The sequence below is a fragment of the Dicentrarchus labrax genome, unplaced genomic scaffold, assembly GCF_905237075.1.
Source record: "Dicentrarchus labrax unplaced genomic scaffold, dlabrax2021, whole genome shotgun sequence".
NCBI lineage: Eukaryota > Metazoa > Chordata > Actinopteri > Moronidae > Dicentrarchus > Dicentrarchus labrax.
Window position 1 is genome coordinate 26,533,548 of NW_026136721.1, and position 23,724 is coordinate 26,557,271.

The following is a 23,724-nucleotide window of genomic DNA, read 5'->3' on the forward strand; positions in this document are numbered from 1 at the left end:
AGCTTTCAATCGACAGGGCAACAAACCCTCAGGTCCACATTCCTACAAGGGAGCTTGAGGCGAAACCGAAGAGAATCTGAGTGTGTCAAACTCAATATTCCTCCATAATGTACTAGGCCTCTCTGGCGCATGCTTGATCAATTTCATTTATTCATCTGCCAGGCAGAACTATCCCTCTTGTTTTTCTCTATCCATTTCATCATCCTCTTCTTTTTTATTCCTTATTCTCCTCCCCTGTTCAGGCCCTGGCCAGTGAAATACTTTTAGACGTTCAAGAGGTCAAGCAGCAGTTGATGAAGAGGAGGAAGTTGAGGCAGGCCAATGCTGTGGCAGCAAAGAGCGGCCTCTCAGCCAAGTCTATGATCAAAGCCAAGTCCATCGCTGCCTCCATCCTCAATATGTCAGAGAATGATCTTGCGGACATAATGGACACCGACCAGGTAAGGCCAAGGGATAGAGGGTCCACGTTTCTTACAAATGCTAACTTTAGGATCGATATCAAGTAGGCTAAAGATTATGCCCAGAGCACATACCTGTAATAGATTTTCTATGCTGTAAAATTTTTAAACATCCTAAAAGTTTTTGGGGGGTTTTGCTTAGTGATTGCACCTGGGGACTGGGAAAGATATTATATCATCAGTATCAAATTGTACCTTTGAGCATCTTCTTTGTAAATTGAAAGTAAATGAGTGGCAAGCTGCTACCGTACCTTTGGCCTATCCTCTGAGAACAGATATTGTAGATTGATGTTGGTGTAGAAGGGAGGAAATATGGAGAAACAGAAACCTTCTGTTCTTAGTTCATTTCCCCTGTATCTAACGGCATTTTGCTTTGCTGGAGATCTCAGCTTCTTTTTGACTTTCTCTTAATGATGGATAGACAGATTTTGGCAAGTAAGCAAGGTTGAACACCAAATAAAGGTGAACCACACACCAAAGCATGTCACTAATAAGTTGGGAAGTTGCAGTGCAATAGAGAAGGATGTGGCTTCATGTTTAAAACCAGTGTTCTTGCTCTCGACAAGATCAAAAACCTGTCAACACCTGCAGCACCTGTCGAATTGATATATGATTTAATATGGCACAAGTTGAGCAAGTACAACTCTTCTTTCTACTGAAAGCAGTCATTGAACTGAAAATCCTCACTATTGACTGTTGCCTGCGTGCAAAATACTGAGTTTCACACTCTTTTCCAACTTGCTGGGCCCTTTCTCTACCATAGATCACACACAGCCATGTCATCAATTAGCAACCCCATGTTACAATCAACCTCCCATCCCTGGGGACTTCCTCCCATCTATCACAAGATGAGAGAGTGCGCACCAGGCACTTACTCACATTTGAAACCAATTTTAGCCCTTTGCAGCACAGCTCCACCCAGGAGATGACAGGGAACAGTTTCTCACTTGACAAAAAGTCCCCCTCATCAGAGCTGAAACCTCTGTGGGTAAAATCACTCTCATCTGCTCACCGCTTGTATTCTCTGTCGTATGAATGGTAGTTAATGACGGGCTGCTTGATGCCCTAGCGTGGTGGGAGTGTTTTTCCTGTTTTGTTAATTGAACATTCATAGATCACAGCACTGTTGAGAATCCACGCACCCAACAGAGAATTGTAAATGTTGAGTCACAGAGTGAGATTAACATTTTAAGTGTGATTATGCGTTACTAAATGTCATTTTGAATGTTAGAGAAATAGATCCCATGGTTTGTTTCTGTAAGTGCATCTGCCAGTGTGTTTAGGTGAGTGTCATAGAGAAACAAGGGCCATTTCACAATTGCACTTTGTTGATTTGTGTGCACCCTACTTAAAGCAGCCTGAACTTAGCTACACTTTAGCAGTGCAGATGAAGCTTTACTAGTTATGAGCATTTAAAATTGAATCCGCAATCTGAACTGAGGCTGGTTTGTGACACATGGTTGCCAAAAATGTTGAAAATTATAATTTTTTTTGTTACAGAGCTGAAGTTTTATGATACTTGTTTCAGAATTGTGATTTCTTTTCCCCTCGCTCAAAAAAATGTACGGAGCTTTTGCAAGACCTTTGTAGAGTGTATGTTTTTCTTTGGACTTAGGACGTGACATGAGGTTATCAGGATGTCCCAGCAGTCTTCAACAAGTCCAACACATAGCAAGTGTATTCATTTATTCACTTGGTTGTGCGATACCAGTGTGCTGAATGAGAACTCAGGGCTCAATGGGATTGCTTTTACTTTTCAGTTTTACTTTTAAATGAGAATACTCCATTGCCAACATAGCTACTTTTCTTTAGTTTGGCAGATTTCTCTTGTCAACAATATTTGCAGAAGTTTTAACATTGTAGGGCACTGCTACTTGGTTTTGAAATCAATGCATTTTTGAATTTCAGGCGTATCAAAAAATTTTAATGAATTATTCCTGGTTGTGGTTCAGTTTTAGGAGAATTTTGGGAACAGTTGACCTTCGTGTAATGACCACCATCTTTTTCCAAAAGCTACATATTTTCTTTCCTCCCGAGCATTAGTCTTGGTTTGTTGATTTGTCCCGGCAAAAAAAAAATCACAGCTTTTGCTTGAGGTGTTTTACTGAACAGAAATGCAGTTGTGACAAGGTTGTTTGTGCAGCTGGTTCTGTAGTTAACGGAGAGCAAAGCACCCAAAGTGAGAACACCCTAGTTTTTAGCTGTTTCATGGGAATAGAGAATTTGTTCACCTGTTTTCTGTATTTTTAATTCATGAATTGATTTTCAAAGATTTTAAAAGTCATACATACACTTGCAGCTTCTTCCTTATACAGAAACACAAAATCAATTTAATGTATGTGCATAGATGCAAAGAAGGTGTTAACATGTGCTCAAACATAACAACTCCACACATGCTTCCACAAATGTATCATGCTGCACTCTATTATTTGCCTCTTTTCATTCCATAGCGTGCAACAGAGGACCAGGGAGGGCCGAGCAGCTCCAGGCTCCCTGGGCAACTTGTTGTGGAGTTAATGATCCACATGTAATAAGACTATAATTGCCAGGCCAGTTTGTTTTGCACCTAATGCTTGATGGAGGGTCAGTGCTTTGTTATATATCTACCAAGGGTGGACAAGCACACTCACTCTTACGCACTTACACTCTTTCACACTCTGTGTTCACCCCTGTGGGAGGCAGTAGTCACAAGAAGCCCCCCCTAGGCTAGGCTAGGCTATTGCTATCACCAAGGATCACACATAGAGGATACCGGGAAGCAGGGGAACGCCAAAGAGAAACACCTGCTGAATCCAAATCCAAAAAGACGTTTGTCATACATACTGTAACAAGTCTGAAGTGCTCACTATTCTTTGTCCAGAAGAAAGAGAATGGGTGTCATATTCCCTCAATTGGTGTTTTGGTGGATGGTGGTGAAGACTGCTGTCTAATACGTCGGTCCAAAATCTTCCATAGGTGTTGGGTTGAAATCTGGTGACTGAAGGCCATAAAATATTACTATTCACACAATTTTCATACTCATACACCACACATGCACTCGCCCACTTGTCACATATCTATAGATATATCGTGTTTGCACCACTGAACTTTCAAATGTTCATTCATCTTTGTATTTAGGGGTTTATTAACTGCAACCCTACTATAATATCCCTCTGAAAAAAATCTGAATCAAGCGGGTCTGCTCAGCTTTTTTATACGTGCCTCAGAGCATGAATGGATGTTAATTGCTCAACTGTACCATGCAGTGCACCTGTGTGAAAGTATCTGCATTCATTATGTTTCTCGACTCATTTATTGATGTTTTTCCTTTAATTCGTCACCTGTCTGTACATACAGATGGATTTTCTTTTTTCTTAAGTGATACTGAATTTTCTTAATTTGGGAATGTATACAACATGTTTACAATTTGCAGCTTTAGATAAAACAATAGAAATAATATGATTGGTATGCACAGTAACACTTCCCATAACTATGAATAGCTTAGCATTTACTGTATGTCATTCATTTGTCTTCCTGTCTCTTGTTAATATTGCTATGAATACTGGGTGATCTTCAGAGCGCCCTCTGGTGAAGTCAGAACCCGAAGCGGTCTCTATCAAAGTTAACATAAAGTAAACATAAAAATCACCCCTTGCGGACATGTGGCATTGGACAGCCCTTGCCACCAGTCTGCAAGTACAGGGACTTTTACATTCAGCCGCGCACACACTTTCTGCCCTTGTTATGTCCCTGTGAGACAGTACAAGGTCTGTCACATCATTTGGAGCAGCAACACCTGGGGTTTGAGTGGAAGAGGTAACACATTAGTGCTGAGGTGTACATGGCCACACAGTCGCTCTTCTCCCAGTTCATTAGCAGTAACAAGGCTACCACTCTGTTAGGTCTTTATATATCGGGAGCATGAAAACGCATACTGGCATACCTTGCCACTGAGTCTCCAGAGAGCTTCTTCAAGGCCCTGGCTGGTGTGATGCTACAATTCTGCCCTCAAGCAGGAGACACACAGAGGCCAATGTTAAGATACAGTGGCAGGTTTTCTCAAGAAATATCAAGTATACCTCCAGTCTGATTCACTTAAAATGTTGGACAAAGATTCCTAGACTTTATTAAAGGTATTTTCTCTAAACATTGGCATAATTTCTGTCTCTATGTGTGTGTTTGAGTCTCCATCCTGTAATGTATTTGCTGCTTTGTTTGCAGGGGACAGAAACCCATCCAGAGATTCCAAGAGACCAGGAGTGGATGGATCACCTTAACCACATCCTCCAGCAGAAGGTCAGGCTCACCCATCTAAAAAAAAAAAAAAAAAAAAGATCACACAAGTTACTCATTCCTGCACATACACAGGGACGACCAAGTGCAAGCTATTAGCAGCCTCACTTCATAGTAAAATAATCTTTTAGCCCAGCACAGCTCATAGTTGAGGTATAGATTTGTAGACTGTCGTCTGGAGTGTCAAAAAGTTATTTTGGTAAATTGGCAGAAAGTAACTAAATAAATTGAAATGGAGCAGAATGGTACTTTATAAGATACAAAAATGTGCCAAAAACCTCCACTGGTTTAATTTCCTTAAGTTTTGAATTTTGAATGGGACTCTGTATTGCATTATATCAGTAATATGGATAATTGATAACAAACTCCACCGCTGTTTTGACATTTTCTCCGTCACTTACTTAGTGTTGGTGACATAGGGAATACTGAAATCCAGCACATATTGAACATTATAACAGAGATACAACACTGCTTGGTTCATTTCATTGCGAAAAATTTATTAATTTCTGTTGTTTTAGAACTATTTCTGAATAAGCTATACAGTATTGTTGAAAAGAAATGTTTACATTTTACAGAGCAATACGAAAAGAGATGCATTTTAGTTATTTTTAGTGCAACTGAATGTAGCCTTGATTTCTCAAGCTCGATTACTAGGTGTTTATATTTTCATAATGGTTGGAATTTTTTTTTTGTCTAAATACCTTTCATACCAAATATTTTAGCCTTAACATTGCAGATATACCACTTTGTTAGTGTTCAGTACCAAATATTTGGCCACCACTTTCACCAAAATACAGTAAATGGAAAATGAATTTTAGTTCCCATCCCAGTGTGTCCTGCTACAGGATCGGGGAAACGAAAACAATGATGCAAAAGATAAAACAAAAGCAAGTACATCCTCACTCTGTGAGTCTTTGTGTGCACAGCCACTCATCTGTGAGTGCTCTGCTGGAGCTTTACTCGAGTGCTGTCAACGTCTGCTTGCTGTGATATGTGTATGATTGAGAGTGTCGAGTGTGTGTATGTGTGTCTTGTCTGTGTTCTTGTCAGCGGCTGCCGCAGGCACTCATGCGTCGCCTCCGCACCACGACACACACCAGACACTGTTCTCTTGTTCCCCAGATCTTCTTCTGACCTTTCCACCTTCCTCTCCCCCTCCCACACTAACACACACACACACACACACACCACTCTACTGAATCCATGTTTTTCCCTTCTAGCTGGACAGCTCTCAGTCCCTGTTCTCTGTCTCTCTGCCATCCTCCACTGTCCTGCATTCCTCTCTCTCTCTCTCTCTCTCTCTCTCTCTCTCTCTCTCTCTCTCTCTCTCTCTCTCTCCCTCCCTCCCTCCCTCCCTCCCTCCCTCTCTCTCTCTCTCTCTCTCTCTCTCTCTCTCTCTCTCTCTCTCTCTCTCTCTGGCTCAGACCCCGAGGCAGCTTGTTAGTGGGGAACTAAATATTGATTTGGCGGGCCTGTCGATGCCGGGAGAATGAGCTAGTGTCCACCAGAGACCTCGGCACCGGCAGCCTGCTATCGACGTTTTCCGTGGGCAGAACGGGTGGGGGGGGGAGCTGGTGTGTGGAGTAGTGGAGGAGTAGTTGAGAGCGGAGTATGACAAGGCTGAGACTTGCCCCTAGGTCCCTTTGGGGACCGCTGGGACCTCCGCAGTCATCCCCCCTCACTGCAACAGACTTTTTCTATCCCCTTTCAAGTCCATCTTGTTCTGTTTTTTGCTTATTTATTACTCATTTTCCTCTTCTCTCTATCTCGCGCTTTCTTCTCGTTTGGTTTTTAAAAGCTTACTGTCTTATCAGGGGGACACCAAACCCTGTCTCTGTCTGTGTCTCTCATATTTTTGTAGTTTTTCTGAATCTCACATGCTAAGAGGCCAAGGGAAGGGTCTATGAAGACACTTTCATCGCCTGTCTGTGAGATAGAGCCCCTAATTTGACGTTTTTGAGACCGCTGTGATAATGCTGCATAGCTGCACTACACACTATGTCTGCTGGTGCTGAGAAGGGAGCGTTTTATTAGTGAGGGAATACACTTCAAGAACTCTCATACTGTACCCTCTTTGCCGTTCTACTCTCTGTCATAGCTTATGAAAGGCTCACCAAGCAGAACATCTGTGAAGTGAAATGGCCTGGCCTGTCACCCTGCCTGTGACACTAATAACACACTCTCCTAATAGTGATATGATCTTACCCCCGAGCTGCACTCACACACACACTTCTTTGGATAAAAAGACACAGAGACAGAAATAGATCCAGTGAAAGGAAAGATGAGAGAGAGATCCATGTCTTTAACTGACTGGCTGTCACTGAAAGAGGATGAGGATGTGTCCATCTGTGTATGTATGTGTGTGTGTGTGTGTGTGTGTGTGGGTATGTGTACATATTCGTGCGTGCATGTGCACTCTCACGACAGCCTCATCTTGTCACTGTCAGTGCCTAATGGAGCTGCCAGTGGGACAGCGCTTTATTATCTCAGTGGCCCTGTCAATAGCAAACCCATCATTCACTCTGTGTGTGTGTGTGTGTGTGTGTGTGTGTGTGTGTAGATGTGAAAAAGCATAAGAGTAGTATGTATGTGTGTATCTGTGTCTCTGTGTGTGGGCCATTGTTCACCATCACTGTCATATACTGCCACATGTCAACATAACAAGAAAGAGAGACATCCACAAAACATTGGCGAACAGTGTGTGGCAGGCATGGATATACGTGATTGTGAACTTGTTGAGTTAAGGCTCCCTTCATGTCAAAGAAATGGCATACATTTCTTGAGCCCCCTCGCCGCTGCCCCGCATGTCCACTCAAAACCAAATGAAACATTGCATTCATTTCCTCATCTCTCACCTCCACTGGTGAGTTAATGAAATCAAACCCTACGCCTCTCAGTGGAGAGCCACCATAAGCAGCACTCCGTAGCCAGGATCGAGGGACGGTGCTATCTAATAATCATGAGCAGGCCAGGGGGTGTACTGTATGGCTCCACTGCAACCCACCATGAATAAGGCCAGCAGAGAAGATGGAGTGTCCATGTGGGCCATGGGGTCCAGGCACCGGCCCGGGGAAGCATTGATTTAATTGCCTTTGGTTTATTTGTGGAGTCCTAATTATTGACTGGAGGTAGAATTTAATGGGCCAAGTCTTTATGAAGACAGGGAAATGACTGGCTTCTGCTGCTGGCCAATAATGAACAGGAGGAGCATATGCATGCAAGCGTGTGCACATGCATGCAAACACACGCATTCCCTCCAGATCATTTTTCAGACTCATTTTGTACACACACATACCCATCTCAAGCCTCATGACAGCATAATAACATTTAAAAAGTCATTGACTCTGTTGATTTCTTTATGAGAGGACAGTGGTTTGGTTTACTGGTATGGGGTGTCGCTGTGGGCCCGCTAATATTTACCTCACAATCACACCCGAGGGAGACGTACAAGCATCACTTCTTATCAGCCTCCAAACTATAACAAGCAGGTGAACATTACATTAAGACAGTAGTAGAGACAGGCCGGAGCAATCTAGACTGGACTTGTTATAAAACATCAGAGGCATTTATGGGTGGACTACAGGGCTGAAATCATTCCTGTAATTTCAAACCCTTATCGAACTTCGGGGAGGGGTCCCTGTAGCTCATTGCTACGACGGTAAATGGCTTCATTTATCTGAAGTTAAAGAACAGACTTTATTCATGCCACTTCTTCTCACCACATTGGCACTTCCATAGGGCATTACATCATTAACCCTTGGCATTAAACATATCAAAGGCTCGATGCCTCACAGTGCCGATGTACTGAAAAAGTTCTCTATTGTTGGTGCTGTGAGGGCGAGGGGTAGTGTGTTGTGTTGTGTTGTGTTGTGTTGTGTTGTGTTGTGTTGTGTTGTGTGGCTCATTATGCCTCCGTAATGACAAGGAACAGCTCTGAGTCCCACTCTTCTCTCCGAAGGAAAGTGACTCTAATTAAGCCTCATTTAATGATTGAGCTAATTAAATCAGCCACTCTTTTTCTGTCTCTGTAAGTGTGTTTGTAAGCGTGTGGAGGGGACTCGGGACGAGCCTTTGTACTGTAAATATGTCACTGGAACAGTGGCTAGAAGGGGGGTTCCCAGGAGGAGACTAGTGTTTCAGTTGTTGTTACTACCAGAGCATGCTGTGACTTTTTCAGTATGTTTAACTTGCATTTCACAAAAATATAAATAGCAAATACAGCTTGTCGTGCTGTTCCTTAGCCATTAAACTGTTGGGATTATTGCTTCACCAAGCAAGCTACAATATAGCAAACAGCACAGGAGATGGGTGGAAAAAGGCCAGGTGAATAATCTTATTATTATTCTTGAGTCATGATGCTATTTTGGAGCTTTAAGGTTACTGCCAGTCGGATTGTACCCAAGGGTTGTCCTTTGGAGCAGAGTGGACTTTCATTGTATAAGTCAACAAAGAGAGAGAATTAATGGTGAAAGTTTTCCTCATTGAGTAGATGACTAGATGTGTTAAATTCCCTTATATCAGTGAACAAACCCTGAAAGGCAACAATTCTTAGCACCTTCTTGTTTTGTATGTCAGTTTGCTGCAGGCACAGCCACTTTTGTTGTCCGTAACTGCGTCCCAGTACATTAACTCGGCCAATGAGCCTTACTATTAATCTAACTGTTGGTGTGTTCTTCATTGCTGAATTCTACCTAAAGGTTGCATCTCTTTTGTATGTATATCACCTTTCTAAATTTATACCCTAGTCGTGCCAGAATCACCTCATTTTCACACCTAATGAGTAGGAACCTGAAACAAAGACCCGGTGCTTTCCTGTGTTTAATCTAGGGTGTATTTAGGTCAGATCCCTAACAAATGCATGTTGCGCACTGAAATGATGTTTCCAAACAACGTATCAAGAAAAGGAGAGATTTTTAATTACAGTATTTGTGGCCCCAAGTGTCCAATTCCCTTTCATATCAGTCTCTAGTGGCCTAAAGGGGAGAAAAGAGAGGGATCTGCTCCGCTGCAGGGGTAGGTAATTATGAAGGAGAGGGAGAGAATAGGCTTGTCTTTCCTTTAGTGATTTTCTTACCTGAGCCCCTCTTTGCAAATGTGACATATTCATTATCGGAGATAATCAAATGCAAGACTTTTTAGTATGGTGCCTTTGTGCTTGGGCTTTTTTTTTTTAATCTATTTATCATGCTGTTGTTGTTGTTATTCCCTCGTTTGATAAATTTGATTTTCAAACAAAAGTGAGAAGATCAAAGATCAAAGAGCTGTTTTTCCCCCTCTGTGATAAAACTACTGTAACTACTTCTCCCTTACCTTGAATAGTGGCCTAGATTGGAGATGGCTCACCAGCCAGGGACAAAGATTAATAGCAAGAATCATTCACACCTTTGAAAAAGCTCCTGTCATACCAGTTGGATCCAAAATCTTACTGTTTTGCGGTTATTATAAAACTAACCAGAAGTGTACATCATTGTATAGTATAAATATACAAACTGTATATAAGTTATGATGTTGTTACAGGTAGACATTCCTGACAGACCTTTGAAGGACTCAAATGTTGCTTCTGTGTTATAAAATTGTAGTTAAATTCAGCAGCAGTTTCTACATAACACGTTACACTTGTATTGATAAGGTTGTAAACTAGTGAATAACTGAGAAAAAACACTCCGTAGTCACTTGCTGCGCACATGCAGAAATTTGGTTGATGTACCCCCTTATATCTCTTTTAGGCTCTCTTATTCCCCCGCCCTTTTCATTCTCACTCATTTAGATATCCAGCAGCCTGACACAATCTTTACAACCACTCACAAATTGGGCCCTTGGAAATAATTGCGCTAACCCGTTCCGAGGGAGAAGACAAAAGAGCTGGAATGATCGATCTTTTAAGAAAAAAGAAGTTGCCGTGTGTAATGCCACTACCAGACAATGGTCACGGGAGTGCTGCAACTTTGAGCTGCTCCTTGCCTTGAGGTGTGCCCCAGGCTGTAGAATAGCAATGTCATTTAATTGGCTCATAAAAACACCTTTTGCTTGCAGCCCCTGTCCTTCTCTTCACACACACACTCTTACACACACACAAACACACACACACACACACACACACACACACTTGTCAGTGTCAGTGGCTTTACATGTCAGTTCTCTTCTGAAACATGTTCATGAAATCATACCTAGACAAAAGGTCTGCTCTGCAGGGCCTGTTGAATAGTAATGGATGTGAGTTAGCATGGCTTAATGCTACAGTAGCTTTTTTAGTGATGCCAAAGGGGACAGGGTCTCTTGCGAAACAGCGGCTGTGTTGCTTAGTGCTGGTGCTGGCTAACGCTGCCAAAGGGGACAGGGGCCCGGCTAAATCAACTGTAGCATAACATTAGTGCCAGTTCCTAACACTGCCTAGAGCAGCCCAGGGGATCCAGTAGAGCAGCTGCATCACAGCTTACCTCCAACCATCCTGGAGGGTATTGGTCCCCAGCAAATGTGGCAGCTAGATGAAAGGGAATGATAGTCCTGCTTGTCCCGTTTTTGTGTGTGTGTGTGTGTGTGTGTGTGTGTGTGTGTGTGTGTGTGTGTGTGTGTGTGTGTGTGTGTGTGTGTGTGTGTGTGTGTGTGTGTGTGTGTGTGTGTGTGTGTGTGTGTGTGTGTGACTTAAAATGCCGAAGAAAATACTTGTAGATAGCGTTTTTCATAGTTTGAACATCTGTGTTAGGCTTAACTTTCACCCATGTTAGGTCTGTAGATGATGTTTACCTGTTAGTGTTGTTTACCCATATTCCCATATCGGTACTTTTAATGATCCAGTCTCCCACATTGCTGTCCCATAGAGCCGTGTGTTGTGGCTGTGTCTCTATTTTAGTGGGTTTGTTTGCATAGTTAGTGGCTCTAAGTGCAATTAGTTGATTAGGAAATTGCGTGTATGTGTGTGTGAGACAGAGAGAGGGAATTCTCTCAGGGGGACAGAGGCAGAGGGAGATGTCTCAGCAGTTACTTCACTGTAGTGGTTCTCTGAGGAATAGCGCCGCGTGTTTGATGCATCCAGTGCTGCTGGAACTGACTCCCTACTGTACACATACTCAAGTACACACACACACACACACACACACACACACATTTCCTGGCACATGGGGCCTTGTGTTCCCTGCTCCTAGTAACTTTAATGAAGAGGAGAGAGGTTTCAAGGGGCATGGGGACTGTGTGTGCTTTTGTATGTAAGCTTCTGAAGTTCTCACTCTCCAGACGTATTGGAAATTGATAAAATGATCATTTCAGATCATATCACAGTCCTTTGCCGTGTCTTTAAAACATGCCAGCTGCAGACCTAATTCCAATACAGTATGTGTTGTGAGTTTGTGTTAATCACTTCAAGGCAATACGTTGTATTCCCCAATGCAGATGTTATTGAGTGAAGTTTGTTACAGCAGTCCAGACTTGTCTCAGGCCGTTTCTCTGTGTATGGTTCAATAGCTAAAGAGATAAAAAGTGAAAGATTTTCTGAAATTGAAGTCACTATTTTCAGCTTGGCCAGTCCACTACTCATCTCATGCCATGTGACTTGGGATATTGCTCAGGGAATGAATGTGTCTCCCTCACTTGAAAAAGGCGCTTGTAAAAGGCTGCACATAACTTGAAGTGAATATTTATGGGTGATATGGTATGAATGCCTGCCTTTGATCAGGCGCCCTAATGACCATAAAATCCTTGTGTCGATTCGGAGGAAAAACAAAATTAGCCAGAACTCTTAAGGAGAAGCCTATTCACCTCTTTATTTTCATCGTTCCCACGACAACAACTAAGTAAACACATATAGAAAGTTCCTTCATACTCGACCCCTGTAATCCTGTATGATTAAGTGGACATCAGTTCTCATGGTCTTACCTTCCCAACATAAATACCATCCAGTAAAAACACAACAATGCTGTAAATGTCCCCAGTGATGCCTAGTGATATTTTAATTATGCCTTGAGGCGTGTCTGCTGAAGAGTGATCAACTTAAGCCTCTGGGGAAAGTGTCTTGAGCCCCACCAGAAAAAGACAGTGGTTGTTCCTGTCCTCAAGATCGCTTTCTGATACAATTTCAATGTAAGATAGAGGATAAAATCTAGACCTTTTTCCATGCAAAATAAATTGAAAAATGTAGGTGCTTATACGAGGCTTCAACAGTCTGAGTTTATTAAATCAAGTGTGGTTCGTCCAATGTTATAACCATTTCAGTTCATAATATCCTCTTTTTGTCTTTCCTTGCTGAGCCGCAGTGGATGGATGGTAACAGAATGGGGGAATTTTATACTGAAAAAATTTAGTTGGTGCCCCCTTGATTAGTTTAACGCAGACACCTCACATTAGATTTAGCTTGAACCCGAGAATGTATTTTTGCACAGCAGAACTAAGGACTATGGATTGTGTGCTGTATATCCTGGATACGAAGACATCCCTTCACTGCCACTATGGACAAGATAAACAACTGCAGTGAACAAGAACTGTTTAAGACAGACTTGAAAAAAATTTGAACCTGTCCTTTAGTATTGTATATTACTCTACCAGTGATGCTTAAAATGGAAGCTTAGGAAAACAGAAAAGAGTTGAATTAGGTGTTGAAACTACTGGTATGTAGCCTGTTTTGTGAATTTCTTTGTCAAAACACTCAACATGTCCCTCTAAAGTTTCACAAGTCCTCAGGCCCTAACCAAGGGTCTGTTGTTTCACAAAACAGCAAACAGGCTCTCTGAAAAGCTGCCAGGTGTCAAAAATCGGACTTTTTTTTAATAGTGGTGCATTTGTGTGTTTTCCTCATTTTCTCTAACCCCTTCTATTGCCACCCCCACACCCTTTTTCTATCCTTCCCCTCCCCTGCAGATCCCCTCTGCCGGCCAGCTAATGGAGGCTGTGCGCGTGAAGATGAAGGAGAGGAAAGTGCTGACAGAAGAGCTGGCCACGCTCGCAACACCAGTCAGCGAAAAAGCCTGACTCCCTGGGCTGAGGCTGGGAAAACTGTCATCCTCTTCTTTTTCTCCCTCCCTCCTTCTCTCCCTCCCCGGTTCCTACTCAGTGGGAGCTGGGCTGAGCCAAGCTGAGCCGGGGCAGCAGAACCAATATTTGTGAGAAAAGCGCTGTCGACTCACTCTGGGCCACTGGCTCAACACAGCAGCCCAGCTTTTGTAAATGAGCCCTCGACATCTGTGTTAGCGCTCAGTGCACTATGTCTATCAGACAGGGCCCTTTAGCTCCAAGCTAATTTACAGTGCAGCCACTCTCCCCCACTCTCAACGCAGACCTGGGGTGATAAGGCAAATGCTTACGCTAATGTTTAAGTTATACTTTTTTTTAACTCTCTTTTACCTCTCCCCCTAATTTATTTGGCACCTCAAGGACCTTAGGGTGCAGGGACTTGACCTAGCAATGCCAAGTCGACACTTTGAGAAAGTCAAGAGTGCAGCACCGAGCAGAATATACACTGCAAGAGGGTAGATCCATTTATCAGACCTGATACTACACTGCTCCTAGAGACCGTATCTAGTGATTGAAGCCAACTGAATTGTATTCATCAAAAGCAACTGCAAGTATTTATTTATTTCGGAGATTATCTTTTTTTTTTTTGTGGATGTTAAAATATGTTCTAGCTTCTATTCAAGTATTTGTTGTGTTGTTAATTTAATAAATAATAATGTTAAATATCAATGACTTTCTACTGAAAACATTTTAATTTCAAAATAAAAACCTGGTTGACGCATTTTTGTCTGTTTTGTTCTTTAAAGACTGCATTAGTGTTGTGGATTTCATGGTCGTTTTCCATGTCTAAATGGTCTATTGTATTTTTTCCAGCAGTTCAAAGGACTGTCAGTCAGTGTGTGATGGTGACTGAGGGTGCTCTGCGGACAGCAGGGTTCTCACACCCCTCTCATGATTGACAGCTGACTGTTAGCATGGTTCCTGTTTGTAACAAGTGACCCCTGCTGTTGACATCATTAACAAGGGTCCACATGGGCGCACAGCACAGCACAGAGTGTATTAGAGGAGTGGTTCCATCCTTGACATAGCTACCTCCAACCCCTTTTATCTGTTTCCCTCTTCTTCCTTCTCTTATTATTCGTTTGAATATATAACCATGATCCTGGTCTCCTCTGTCCTTGAGTTGGCATCTTACACAAGAGACCACACACTCCTCCCTTCAAGTCATCTTTTTTTCCTTTTTTTTTTACACTGCTTTACCTCTCTCAGCTTTTGTTTTCCTCTTCACCACTTTCCTCCTTTCTTTTTGTTATGTATAATTAACAATGGTGTGAAGAATCCTCCGTTCAGGAATTAAAAAGAAATAATTCCACTTTTTAATCCCCCTCCCTTCTCAAATATATGCTAATGATGTCGTTTTCCTTTATCTTTTTATAATAAAGGATTAGGCCAGGACTGTCTCTAGCTGCAACTCGGGGACCAATTTAGCTGGGATCCAGGAGAGACAAACCCTTGTGGTTAATTACCATTCATTAACATAGTTTGCATCTTTTCTTCTTCTCCAATACCCAGGAGCCAGCTATTGTCAATATTTGTCCCATATAAATTTCTGCAGTTTTTTTTCTCCAGTCACTGTCCTCCAGCGTAATGCAGCTAATGACAAACATTAATAACTCAGAAAAATCCGGTGGCGCGCTGGGTATAGAAGAGCAAAGCATCGGTGCCACGCAAATTATCTCAGAGCCCCCACCCCTTGCTGTCTGACTGTCTCTATTTCTCTCTCTTCCTTTTAGCGTGTAATGCATAGTCAACATGTTTGCTCGCCGAGCCCCGGCCTCGGCTGACACACTCGTGCTATTTCTGTGACATATTCAAATGCGGGCCCCCTCAGCTGGTACTCCCTTGGGTTTAATTAACCTGGCCTTGCCTCTGACGCTCCCTCAGTGAAGACGTTAAAACGATCTTGAAAACACCCTTCAAACAGCCCCCCCACCCAACACACACACACCCATGTCTTCCACTAGGCGCTGTATGTGATTCATCTCTTTATTTTCTGTGCAGGAATGGCGTGCCATACCCTTCTTTTCTTCTCTTTCACTCTCTCCTTGTCTTCCACCCTTTTTTTCTTGTACAGCTCTCATTAAGAGAGGTTTCCTGTGGGAATTACTTTGATCAGTAGTTCCAAATGCAAAGTTTTCCTCCCTTCCCCTTTTATTCATTCCAACACAATCAACTCGGTGTCATTTTTTTCCCTCTGTCTTTATCTCTTCCTCTCACCCCGACTTCTTTTTAAATCCAACTTTCTTGTATTTTTTTATTTTTTTTCTTTCCACAGATTTCTGCAGGAGATTGTTCCTGGAGGGGTAGAGGAGGTCAGGGTCACGGGTTGACTTTGGGGTCGATCGATGATTTGTGTGTGTGTCCCAAGGCTTGTCTGTTGTACTTTTAAGTTCCCTTGGTGTGGTGTGAGTGCATGCCACTTGGGTGGGAAGGCGGGTAGCCCACAGTACAAAGAACAGTCAAAGCACAAACTGAGAATTTCTGCAGCCTCCAACTGATGCACAATTAGTCCTTGCAGATCCCGTCAACCAGCTGTGGAGTGAATAGAAAACAGCCTCTGGTGATTTCCCTTACTTCCCTGACACAGTTTCACACCCCGGCTAGTGTTGCCAATATATCACTCTGCTTTGATTTCACACACACAGACACTTGGCACTGTCTTAAATAACAAGGTACTTGTGACATACAGCCAAATGTGCTTTTGACAAATGTATAATGTAACATGTTTACAGTTTTTCCATTGTGTCTATCATTCATGTTTGATCCACAGGGAGAAGGTTCACAAACAAAAGGTAGATGCTGTTTACAGAGTGTGTGACAGAAATCCCACCGTGCTTTTGTATTCACTCCTGGCTGTGGTGTGAAATTTAAGTCAATGATAATTACTTTTTAAACTTTTAGATCACAGGCACGCGTCCTCAATACATCCATGTATGATTTTCTTTTTCATTAGATCGGATGCCACCTTAAAAAGAAAAAAGGAATTGCACTCTCCTGATGCACATATGCTATGTATACAACCTCATTGATCTTCACTTGAACAAGTCCCTTATCCTCCTCTACAGCGCTCCAGACATGAAACAGCAGCAGATTATGGGTGGATGCGGCCCGCCGTGGGAAGCTAGGGAGCAGATAAAAAGGCCAGCCACTCAGGGGACTAAAGCCATGTTTTGATGCTGTGTGATAAAGCAGAGGCATAGGGCAAGAGGAAGGGGAAAGTTACATGATCTGTCTATATATATATATTTACACTACATATATATATATCCTCTGGCTTCCCTTTTTGGATTTCTCTCCCCTCCCTCTCACCTCTTTGTCTTCATCCGTCGTAACCAAGCTGTTCCTGCACTTTTCTTATTCTTTGACACTCACACTTCCTTTGTCCTTGTGGACTGTCCTAAGCCTTGCTCATGGCAGCTGTCTCTCTAAAGCCATGGCCTGAGCTCTTGGGCAGAAAAAAGAGAGAGTGAGAGAGGGGTTGATCTAGTCTCTAATCCACCTTCTCTTACAGCGTAGGAGGGAAGCTGCAGTCCTCAACATCACCTCAGAGAGAAGCGACTCTTTGAATGTGACTACCTGAACCCTCTGGTGTCCCTATGACTAATCTGGGATTTTGTCTCAAATGGTGTAGGAAATGAGGCTCCTAATATCACACATCAGTCAAACTGTCATTCTTGGGTGCAAGATAGTATATTGTTGTCAGAGATTTCATGCTTTCAAATTAGCCAAGCGGGGGATTTTTCCAACTGGCACACTGTCCATAGCGCAGTTTTGTTATGTGCATTTAGAATTAAAACCAACAGCTAAAACGGTCTTCATTGGTCCAAGCTGTTATAAAATAAGCAGCCATCCTTTGTTTTCTGCTCCAGCATATATAATAACACCTTAGTCTGCGGTGTATAGCTCCTCAAAGCACCTCTCCACCTTGACTAACTTTTCCAAGCGCTCATTAGCGGACTGGCTGAAGTTTGGAGGGTATGAAGCGGGCTGGCAGATTACCCCCTGTAAAGTAGCACACCTCAGGTAATCACACTAATGAATTCAAGCACCCCCCATTCACCCACCCCTTTTCCCTTTCTCCCTTTCCCTTTACTTACTTTCTCCTTTTCTTCCACAGTGGCGGGTTGGTGCAAGAAGTGCCAAACAACAAAGAAGTGTTTGTTTGCATAATATTAGCACTGCACGCTCGCACACAGTGGCGGGGGCCTGACTGCAGGACTGACTGGAGGCTTCCCATGAACACAGGTGGAGCAGGGCGAGCATCACTGGGACCAATTAGAGCAGAGCACAGGTACATTAGCATGTTTGAGTGGAGTGGGATGGCGTGGGGATTGGTAGGCCTTTACGAAACGCATAAACACATGACCACGGCCTGTTGTGTGTTAGCTGTTTGTTTCCAGTGACACGACTGGCATATGTGTGACAAATGACCCCCAGTCGGATGTCACAGCCCATGCTGTCTTTTCCATCTGCACCTAAATACACATTTTCCTCAGATATAATTGCACCTTTCTCGAGACAAGTTCTTCAGGGCTTTATTTATGACGAAACATAAACATGACCATTTGCTAATGTTTTAAAGATTAACATAAAAAAGTGAGGTCAGTTTCTTGTGGATTGTTGGCTCGAAGGTGAACAGAAACAACATGTGTTTAGTTTACAGATGCAGACAATGAATGTAACCAACTGTGAGTACAAGAGCAAGCACTCCTGAGCATTAAAAGACACCATCTTAGCTAAACTACCATGGTAAAATTAAGGTAAAAAATTAATTAAAGTATCATGAGGCATTCCCATGCCAGGTGTTCTGGGTCTGCCCAGAAAACTGCCACAGAGAGGATTCTTGATCAGAGTCCCAAACCACCTAAACCGCCTCCTTTCAATGCAAAGGAGCAGCAGTCCAGTCCAAGCTCCTGCTGAATGTTTGAGCTTCTAACTTCACCCTATCCTTAAGAGTGATGCCAGACACCCTGAAAAATGCCACTTGTACCTCTGATCTCATTCTTGTGGTCACTACTGAGAGCTCACAATCATAGGTAAGGGTTAAAAGTCAGGACTTCTGGTTGGCCTGCAAGATGTTCTGGTAAACATGGCAGGGTCTTGCTCTGGCTGTTATCAGTGGTGGAGGAGAACCACTGACCTCAGCCAGGAATATTACAGGATGATAAGGAATGCATAGAGGAATACCTGCGCACACCCGACACATACTCCGTGGCCGAGATAGAGTTGAACGAGTCATATGAAATTTTCCACATTTCTGTGGCAAAGTTCACAGAAGTCAAAATGTTTGCATTGGCAGGAATGTATGAGATTCACTGTGAGGGGCTAAAAGCTCTGGATTTGGGGCTGTATTGGTTTACATGCCTTACCAATGTCGTGCAGAAGTCACAATCAGTGCTTATTGATTGGCAGATTGGGGTAGTGTCCCCATTTTTTTTTTTTTTTTTTTACCCCAATCATCAGGATATCACACTGCTCAGCCTGCCCCAGAAATATTATACCAGGTTGCTGGAAAGGACAATTCAGCCAATTGCACATTTAACCCTAGTGGGCGAGGCGAAGGAGTCCAGCTCTTTACTTTGGCAGAGATACAAGAGGGGTCCTAGCAGTTTGTCCATCCAGTCTAAATATCTGTTTTTGATTTAAACAAACACAACTTTTAAGCTTAATCAAGCAGTGACCAGTTTGGTGACTTCAGGACTGCATGTCTGCTTTTTTCCAACAATGTAGTTCTGTGGGCCTCATTGGGCTTTAGAGTTGAGAGTCAGAAGGGTCTTCACGTTTGAGCCCATGATGCCGTGGCAGATATTACACAGCGACCTCCTCAGGTTGGCAGCGAGTTGCTTTCCCAAGAGACAGAGTTCAAGTATCTCTGGGGGCTTGTTCCCATTCCCATTGAGTCTGACAGATATTATCATGATATCCTTTAATTAGGGTCTAAAGGTGAGGAATATTTATCAATCTCAATAGCACTACATTAGTCAGCAGTAAAGAATATACAGAAAAGATTTTGAAAAAGATTCTCATAAGCAGTAGAACCTGCAAGAAGGACAAAACTATAAATATCCCTACATGTTAAAAACATGCCCCCATTTCACTGTAAAAGAACATGAACATAATTTATGTATCAGAAACTCCTTCTGTTCCAACTTTCAGTCAGTGCTGATGCCAAAAATGAGACCAGTGGTCAGTGTAATAAAGTTAATGGCAACAATCTCATATTTCACTTGAGCTCAGCCTCCATCTGTCTGTGCGATACAGGTGAGATTTATTGTCTCGTGAGTTAAGACAAATGGACACTCACCTCGGGCCACACGCGCACATACAGATCACTGAGCCGTGGGACCAAGCACTTTATCAGAGCTGCCCGCCGAGGCCAGCGAGCAGGAAAACTGAGCAAAGAACTGCACTCAGGTCACTGTCAGCCTGTTTGATGTATCACTCGGGCTTTCTCTGTTAGCCAATAAGAGCTACTCAGACAAAATAAACATTTGGTGTTCAGGATGTTCCTACAACATATCTGACATACCCTCAGCCTCAAACATATGCTGCTTTCACAGAGGAGCTGGTCCGATCTGAGTAATGCAAACTACAGTAATCATATGTGTTGTTGTTGCATGGCAGTTTTCACTCTGTTACACAAATATGCATCATCTTTGCTGCATCATTTCTTACCACTAGGTGGAAGCAAAGCATTATAGATTGTGACTTATTGGACAGTAGACAGGCATAATAGGCATAGTATAGATGTGCATAACATGCAGAAACAGGAGTTTTATAGCTGCTCACATTAAATATTATATAGATTTTGAATTATGACATCATCAATGATTATGTTTTAACTTTTGACCTCTGAAGTGTATTTTTGTAGAAAAATCATGAATAGCATTCATAGTTTAGATTACCATTTGACATTTTTAATTGAAAGCACTGTTTTTGTTTGGTATCTTGGTATGTCTATTACATAGATTGATATATATACTACATGGTAGATAATTGAAGTCAGTTTGAATGTATGTTCTCATATTCTCCACAGGATGGCGCCACTAACATGATAAATGTGTCTCCTCATTCTTCACCAATAATATGCTGTGGGGGAATTTAATTATTACAAGAGTGTGGAAGTATTCCACAATTAATACATATGCAATATAAGATCAAACCGTAGTAGTGATGGTTTCTGCATAATCATTAAATGGATAAATATATTTACAAAGGAGATGTGTCATGTGTATTTAACTGTATACACATGACACATCTTGTATTGTTTGGCTTTGCCTCACACAGTCCAATCTGCGTCTGACATGCAGCAGCAGGGATATTGATGGTTATTTACATTAGGAAAGTGAACATACAGAGACGTTAGCAGGTGTAGATGTATATTGTCAGGTGGTCAAACAGCACATCATCTCTTCAGGGATACCTTTACATTCAGGGTTTATTTTGGTGAGCCATTTCAAAAGGCCGTTTTTGCATTTCTGACACAGTCTGTGGTCTGATGGTGACAAATAACACACCGCCCACAAATGCGCACTACATAACACTAGTTTATTATAATGCGCACACACTGTGTTTGCATTTCATCACTTAGCAATTACTTCTCAGGATCAAAAGAAATTAGCTTTATTTAAATTATTTACAACTCTACTACCAGGTGTCATAGACTGTTTAGAGTTCATTTCCAACATGGTAGCATGATATACATCCATAATCAGTTTTTAATAGGACATTTCATAGCAGCAGATATGGTCATATTTAGGATTTGTCTATATGGTGATCGTCACTCCCCAGTTTTATTCCGGGGCTGCAACAGAGACCATATGGGATGCGTCTCTGACTGTCTGTCCAAGTAGTCCTACCACAATCGACCCCGCCATCTGGCGTCGAGGGGCTGCTGCTGAGCCTACAAGTGTGTAGGTGACTTCTTAGCTTTAATTCAGAGCCATTACTCGCATTAGACCTGCAGATTGGTGCAGGCTTTTAATCGTATCAGCCAAATAATATGAGGGAAGACGAAGAGGGGGCTGATATGTGTACAACAGTAGAAACTGCGCATTGTTCTGGTGCAGGTCGTGCCCGCTTTAAAGCCCACGACTGTCTCTAAATAAATGTCGACACACTCATGTTTCATTTTGTTTGAAATAATTCAGGTTTTTGTTCTCAGTCCAATATAGTGCCAAAGCAGCATTGTGTGCCATAACGCAGTATATACGCAAGTATACGTCTCAATACCACACTGTGAAAATACTCCACTACAAGTAAAAGTCATGCCATGCATTCAAATCTGTATATACTGTACATACATGAGTATGTGAGTATGTCAAAAAGGGAATAAAAGTACTCGTTTTGCTGCTGTAGCTGGTTAAGGTTTAATCTACATCATATTATATAAGATCATCATATGTTTGAAACGTCTTTGGTGGGAGGGGTTATTGTTATTATTGTTATATTGTTATGAAATGAACCCTTAATCCTTCCGTTTATGACAAAAATCCAAGTTCAAAATCACCAAATCTGGAGATGCTTGGTTTTCACTGGACACATATGTATGAAAAATTGTAATCTGAAATGTAACTAGTAACTAAAGCTGTCATACAAATGTAGTGGAGTAAAAACTACAGTATTGTCCTGTGAGATGTAGTGGAGTAGGAAGTGGGATAAAGTGGAAACACTCAAGTAAAGTTTGTACTTAAGTACTTGAGTAAATGTACTTAGGTTAATCTCACCACTGCTGATTGAGGACGCTAGTCTTACTTAATTCCCACATACGATTTGAACAGTTGAAAACTTAAGTTAGTTTTTGTTAGAATTGTATCGCCCTTAATGTGGAAAGTTGTTTGTTGGTTCACCACAAAACATAAAAATGTCTCACCACAACGTCCATACTAAAGTGCTCAAGAAAAGTTAATGATATATATAGTTATGATAAATGATAGTATCTACTTTTCCATCACAAACTCCATCTGATGAGGAAGATCGTGTGATGAAAGCACCAGAAGAAGGTTTTTTGCTCTTTTTTTCTTTAAGTAGCTTTTAGTAGTAGTAGCAGCTTTTTGTTCACCTCACTCTATTTTCGCCATGTAGTCAGTGACACCGACAGGACGGATGAGTCTGATGTGATTTCTGTCTGTGAGTTGATGGGCGCTGTCCAGGGTGCTGGAGAGTAAGCGCGCTGTCGCCACTCATTGCGTCTCATTAGCCGTGCTGGGCAGTAACTAATTTCTAGTAATAACATTACAGTAATACAATTAATGAAGCAACAAGTGGTGTAACTAATTAGTAATGCATTTCAGTAATACTGTTACAGTTACTTACCAAAAGAATTAGTTACAACATTACCTTTGTTGTCACCTCTACTGATTTGATATCCAATCACATCCTTGGATTCAGTTTTGTAATCAAGGAATCACCAGGGAACATTTATTTATCTTTATACAGCACAAGGTTTAAAGGAAACTAACTTGGAAGATGGAAACAATGGTAACAAACAAAACTGGATTTTAATCGTTGTAAGTCTGAATTTTGAGTAGAAGGGACACTGATTATCAGAAAAGTAATATAACTCGTAATGTAACTAATTACTGGTGGCAGGGTGTAATATGTAAACAACTTTTGAAAAGAGAAATGAGTAATAAATTAAGTAACTAGCTCATTAGAGGGGGAAAGCACCAAAACTAACCGTGCATACTTGGGTTTTTTCCATCCCAAGGTGATGGGAGCGGTTAGGGAATCTTTATTTTCTCCTAATTTCAGATTAAATCTGAATTCAGTGGAAAACTAAAAGTCTGTGTCGCCTCACCCCCTCCCTCCCTCCTTTCCTAGTCCATCCACGTCCTTCTAAACCAGCTTAGATTAGAAATACCTCAGCCACCTTTTTAGAGTCCAGGAGCAATTGGCCGGGGTTGAGGATGAGGAGACGGCCTCTTTAAAAGGAACTGGCTCCGACGTCATCGCCGTGTGAGACATGTGGCTTTGGCGTCCAATAGCGTGATCG

At 42.1% G+C, this 23,724-nt stretch overlaps 1 protein-coding gene across 3 annotated transcripts in view; it reads left to right on the forward strand.

The window, feature by feature from the left end:
• Window positions 1–14,451, forward strand: part of cntln (centlein, centrosomal protein) — an 84,601-nt gene extending 70,150 nt beyond the window's left edge. For all 3 annotated transcript variants that reach the window (XM_051386498.1, XM_051386497.1, XM_051386499.1), the window contains exons 25-27: window positions 243–440; window positions 4,659–4,733; window positions 13,578–14,451. In XM_051386498.1, coding sequence (XP_051242458.1) covers window positions 243–440; window positions 4,659–4,733; window positions 13,578–13,688 — 384 coding nt within the window. In that variant the 3' untranslated portion in view covers window positions 13,689–14,451. The remainder of the gene's footprint in view (window positions 1–242; window positions 441–4,658; window positions 4,734–13,577) is intronic.
• The last annotated feature ends 9,273 nt before the right edge of the window (window positions 14,452–23,724 follow it).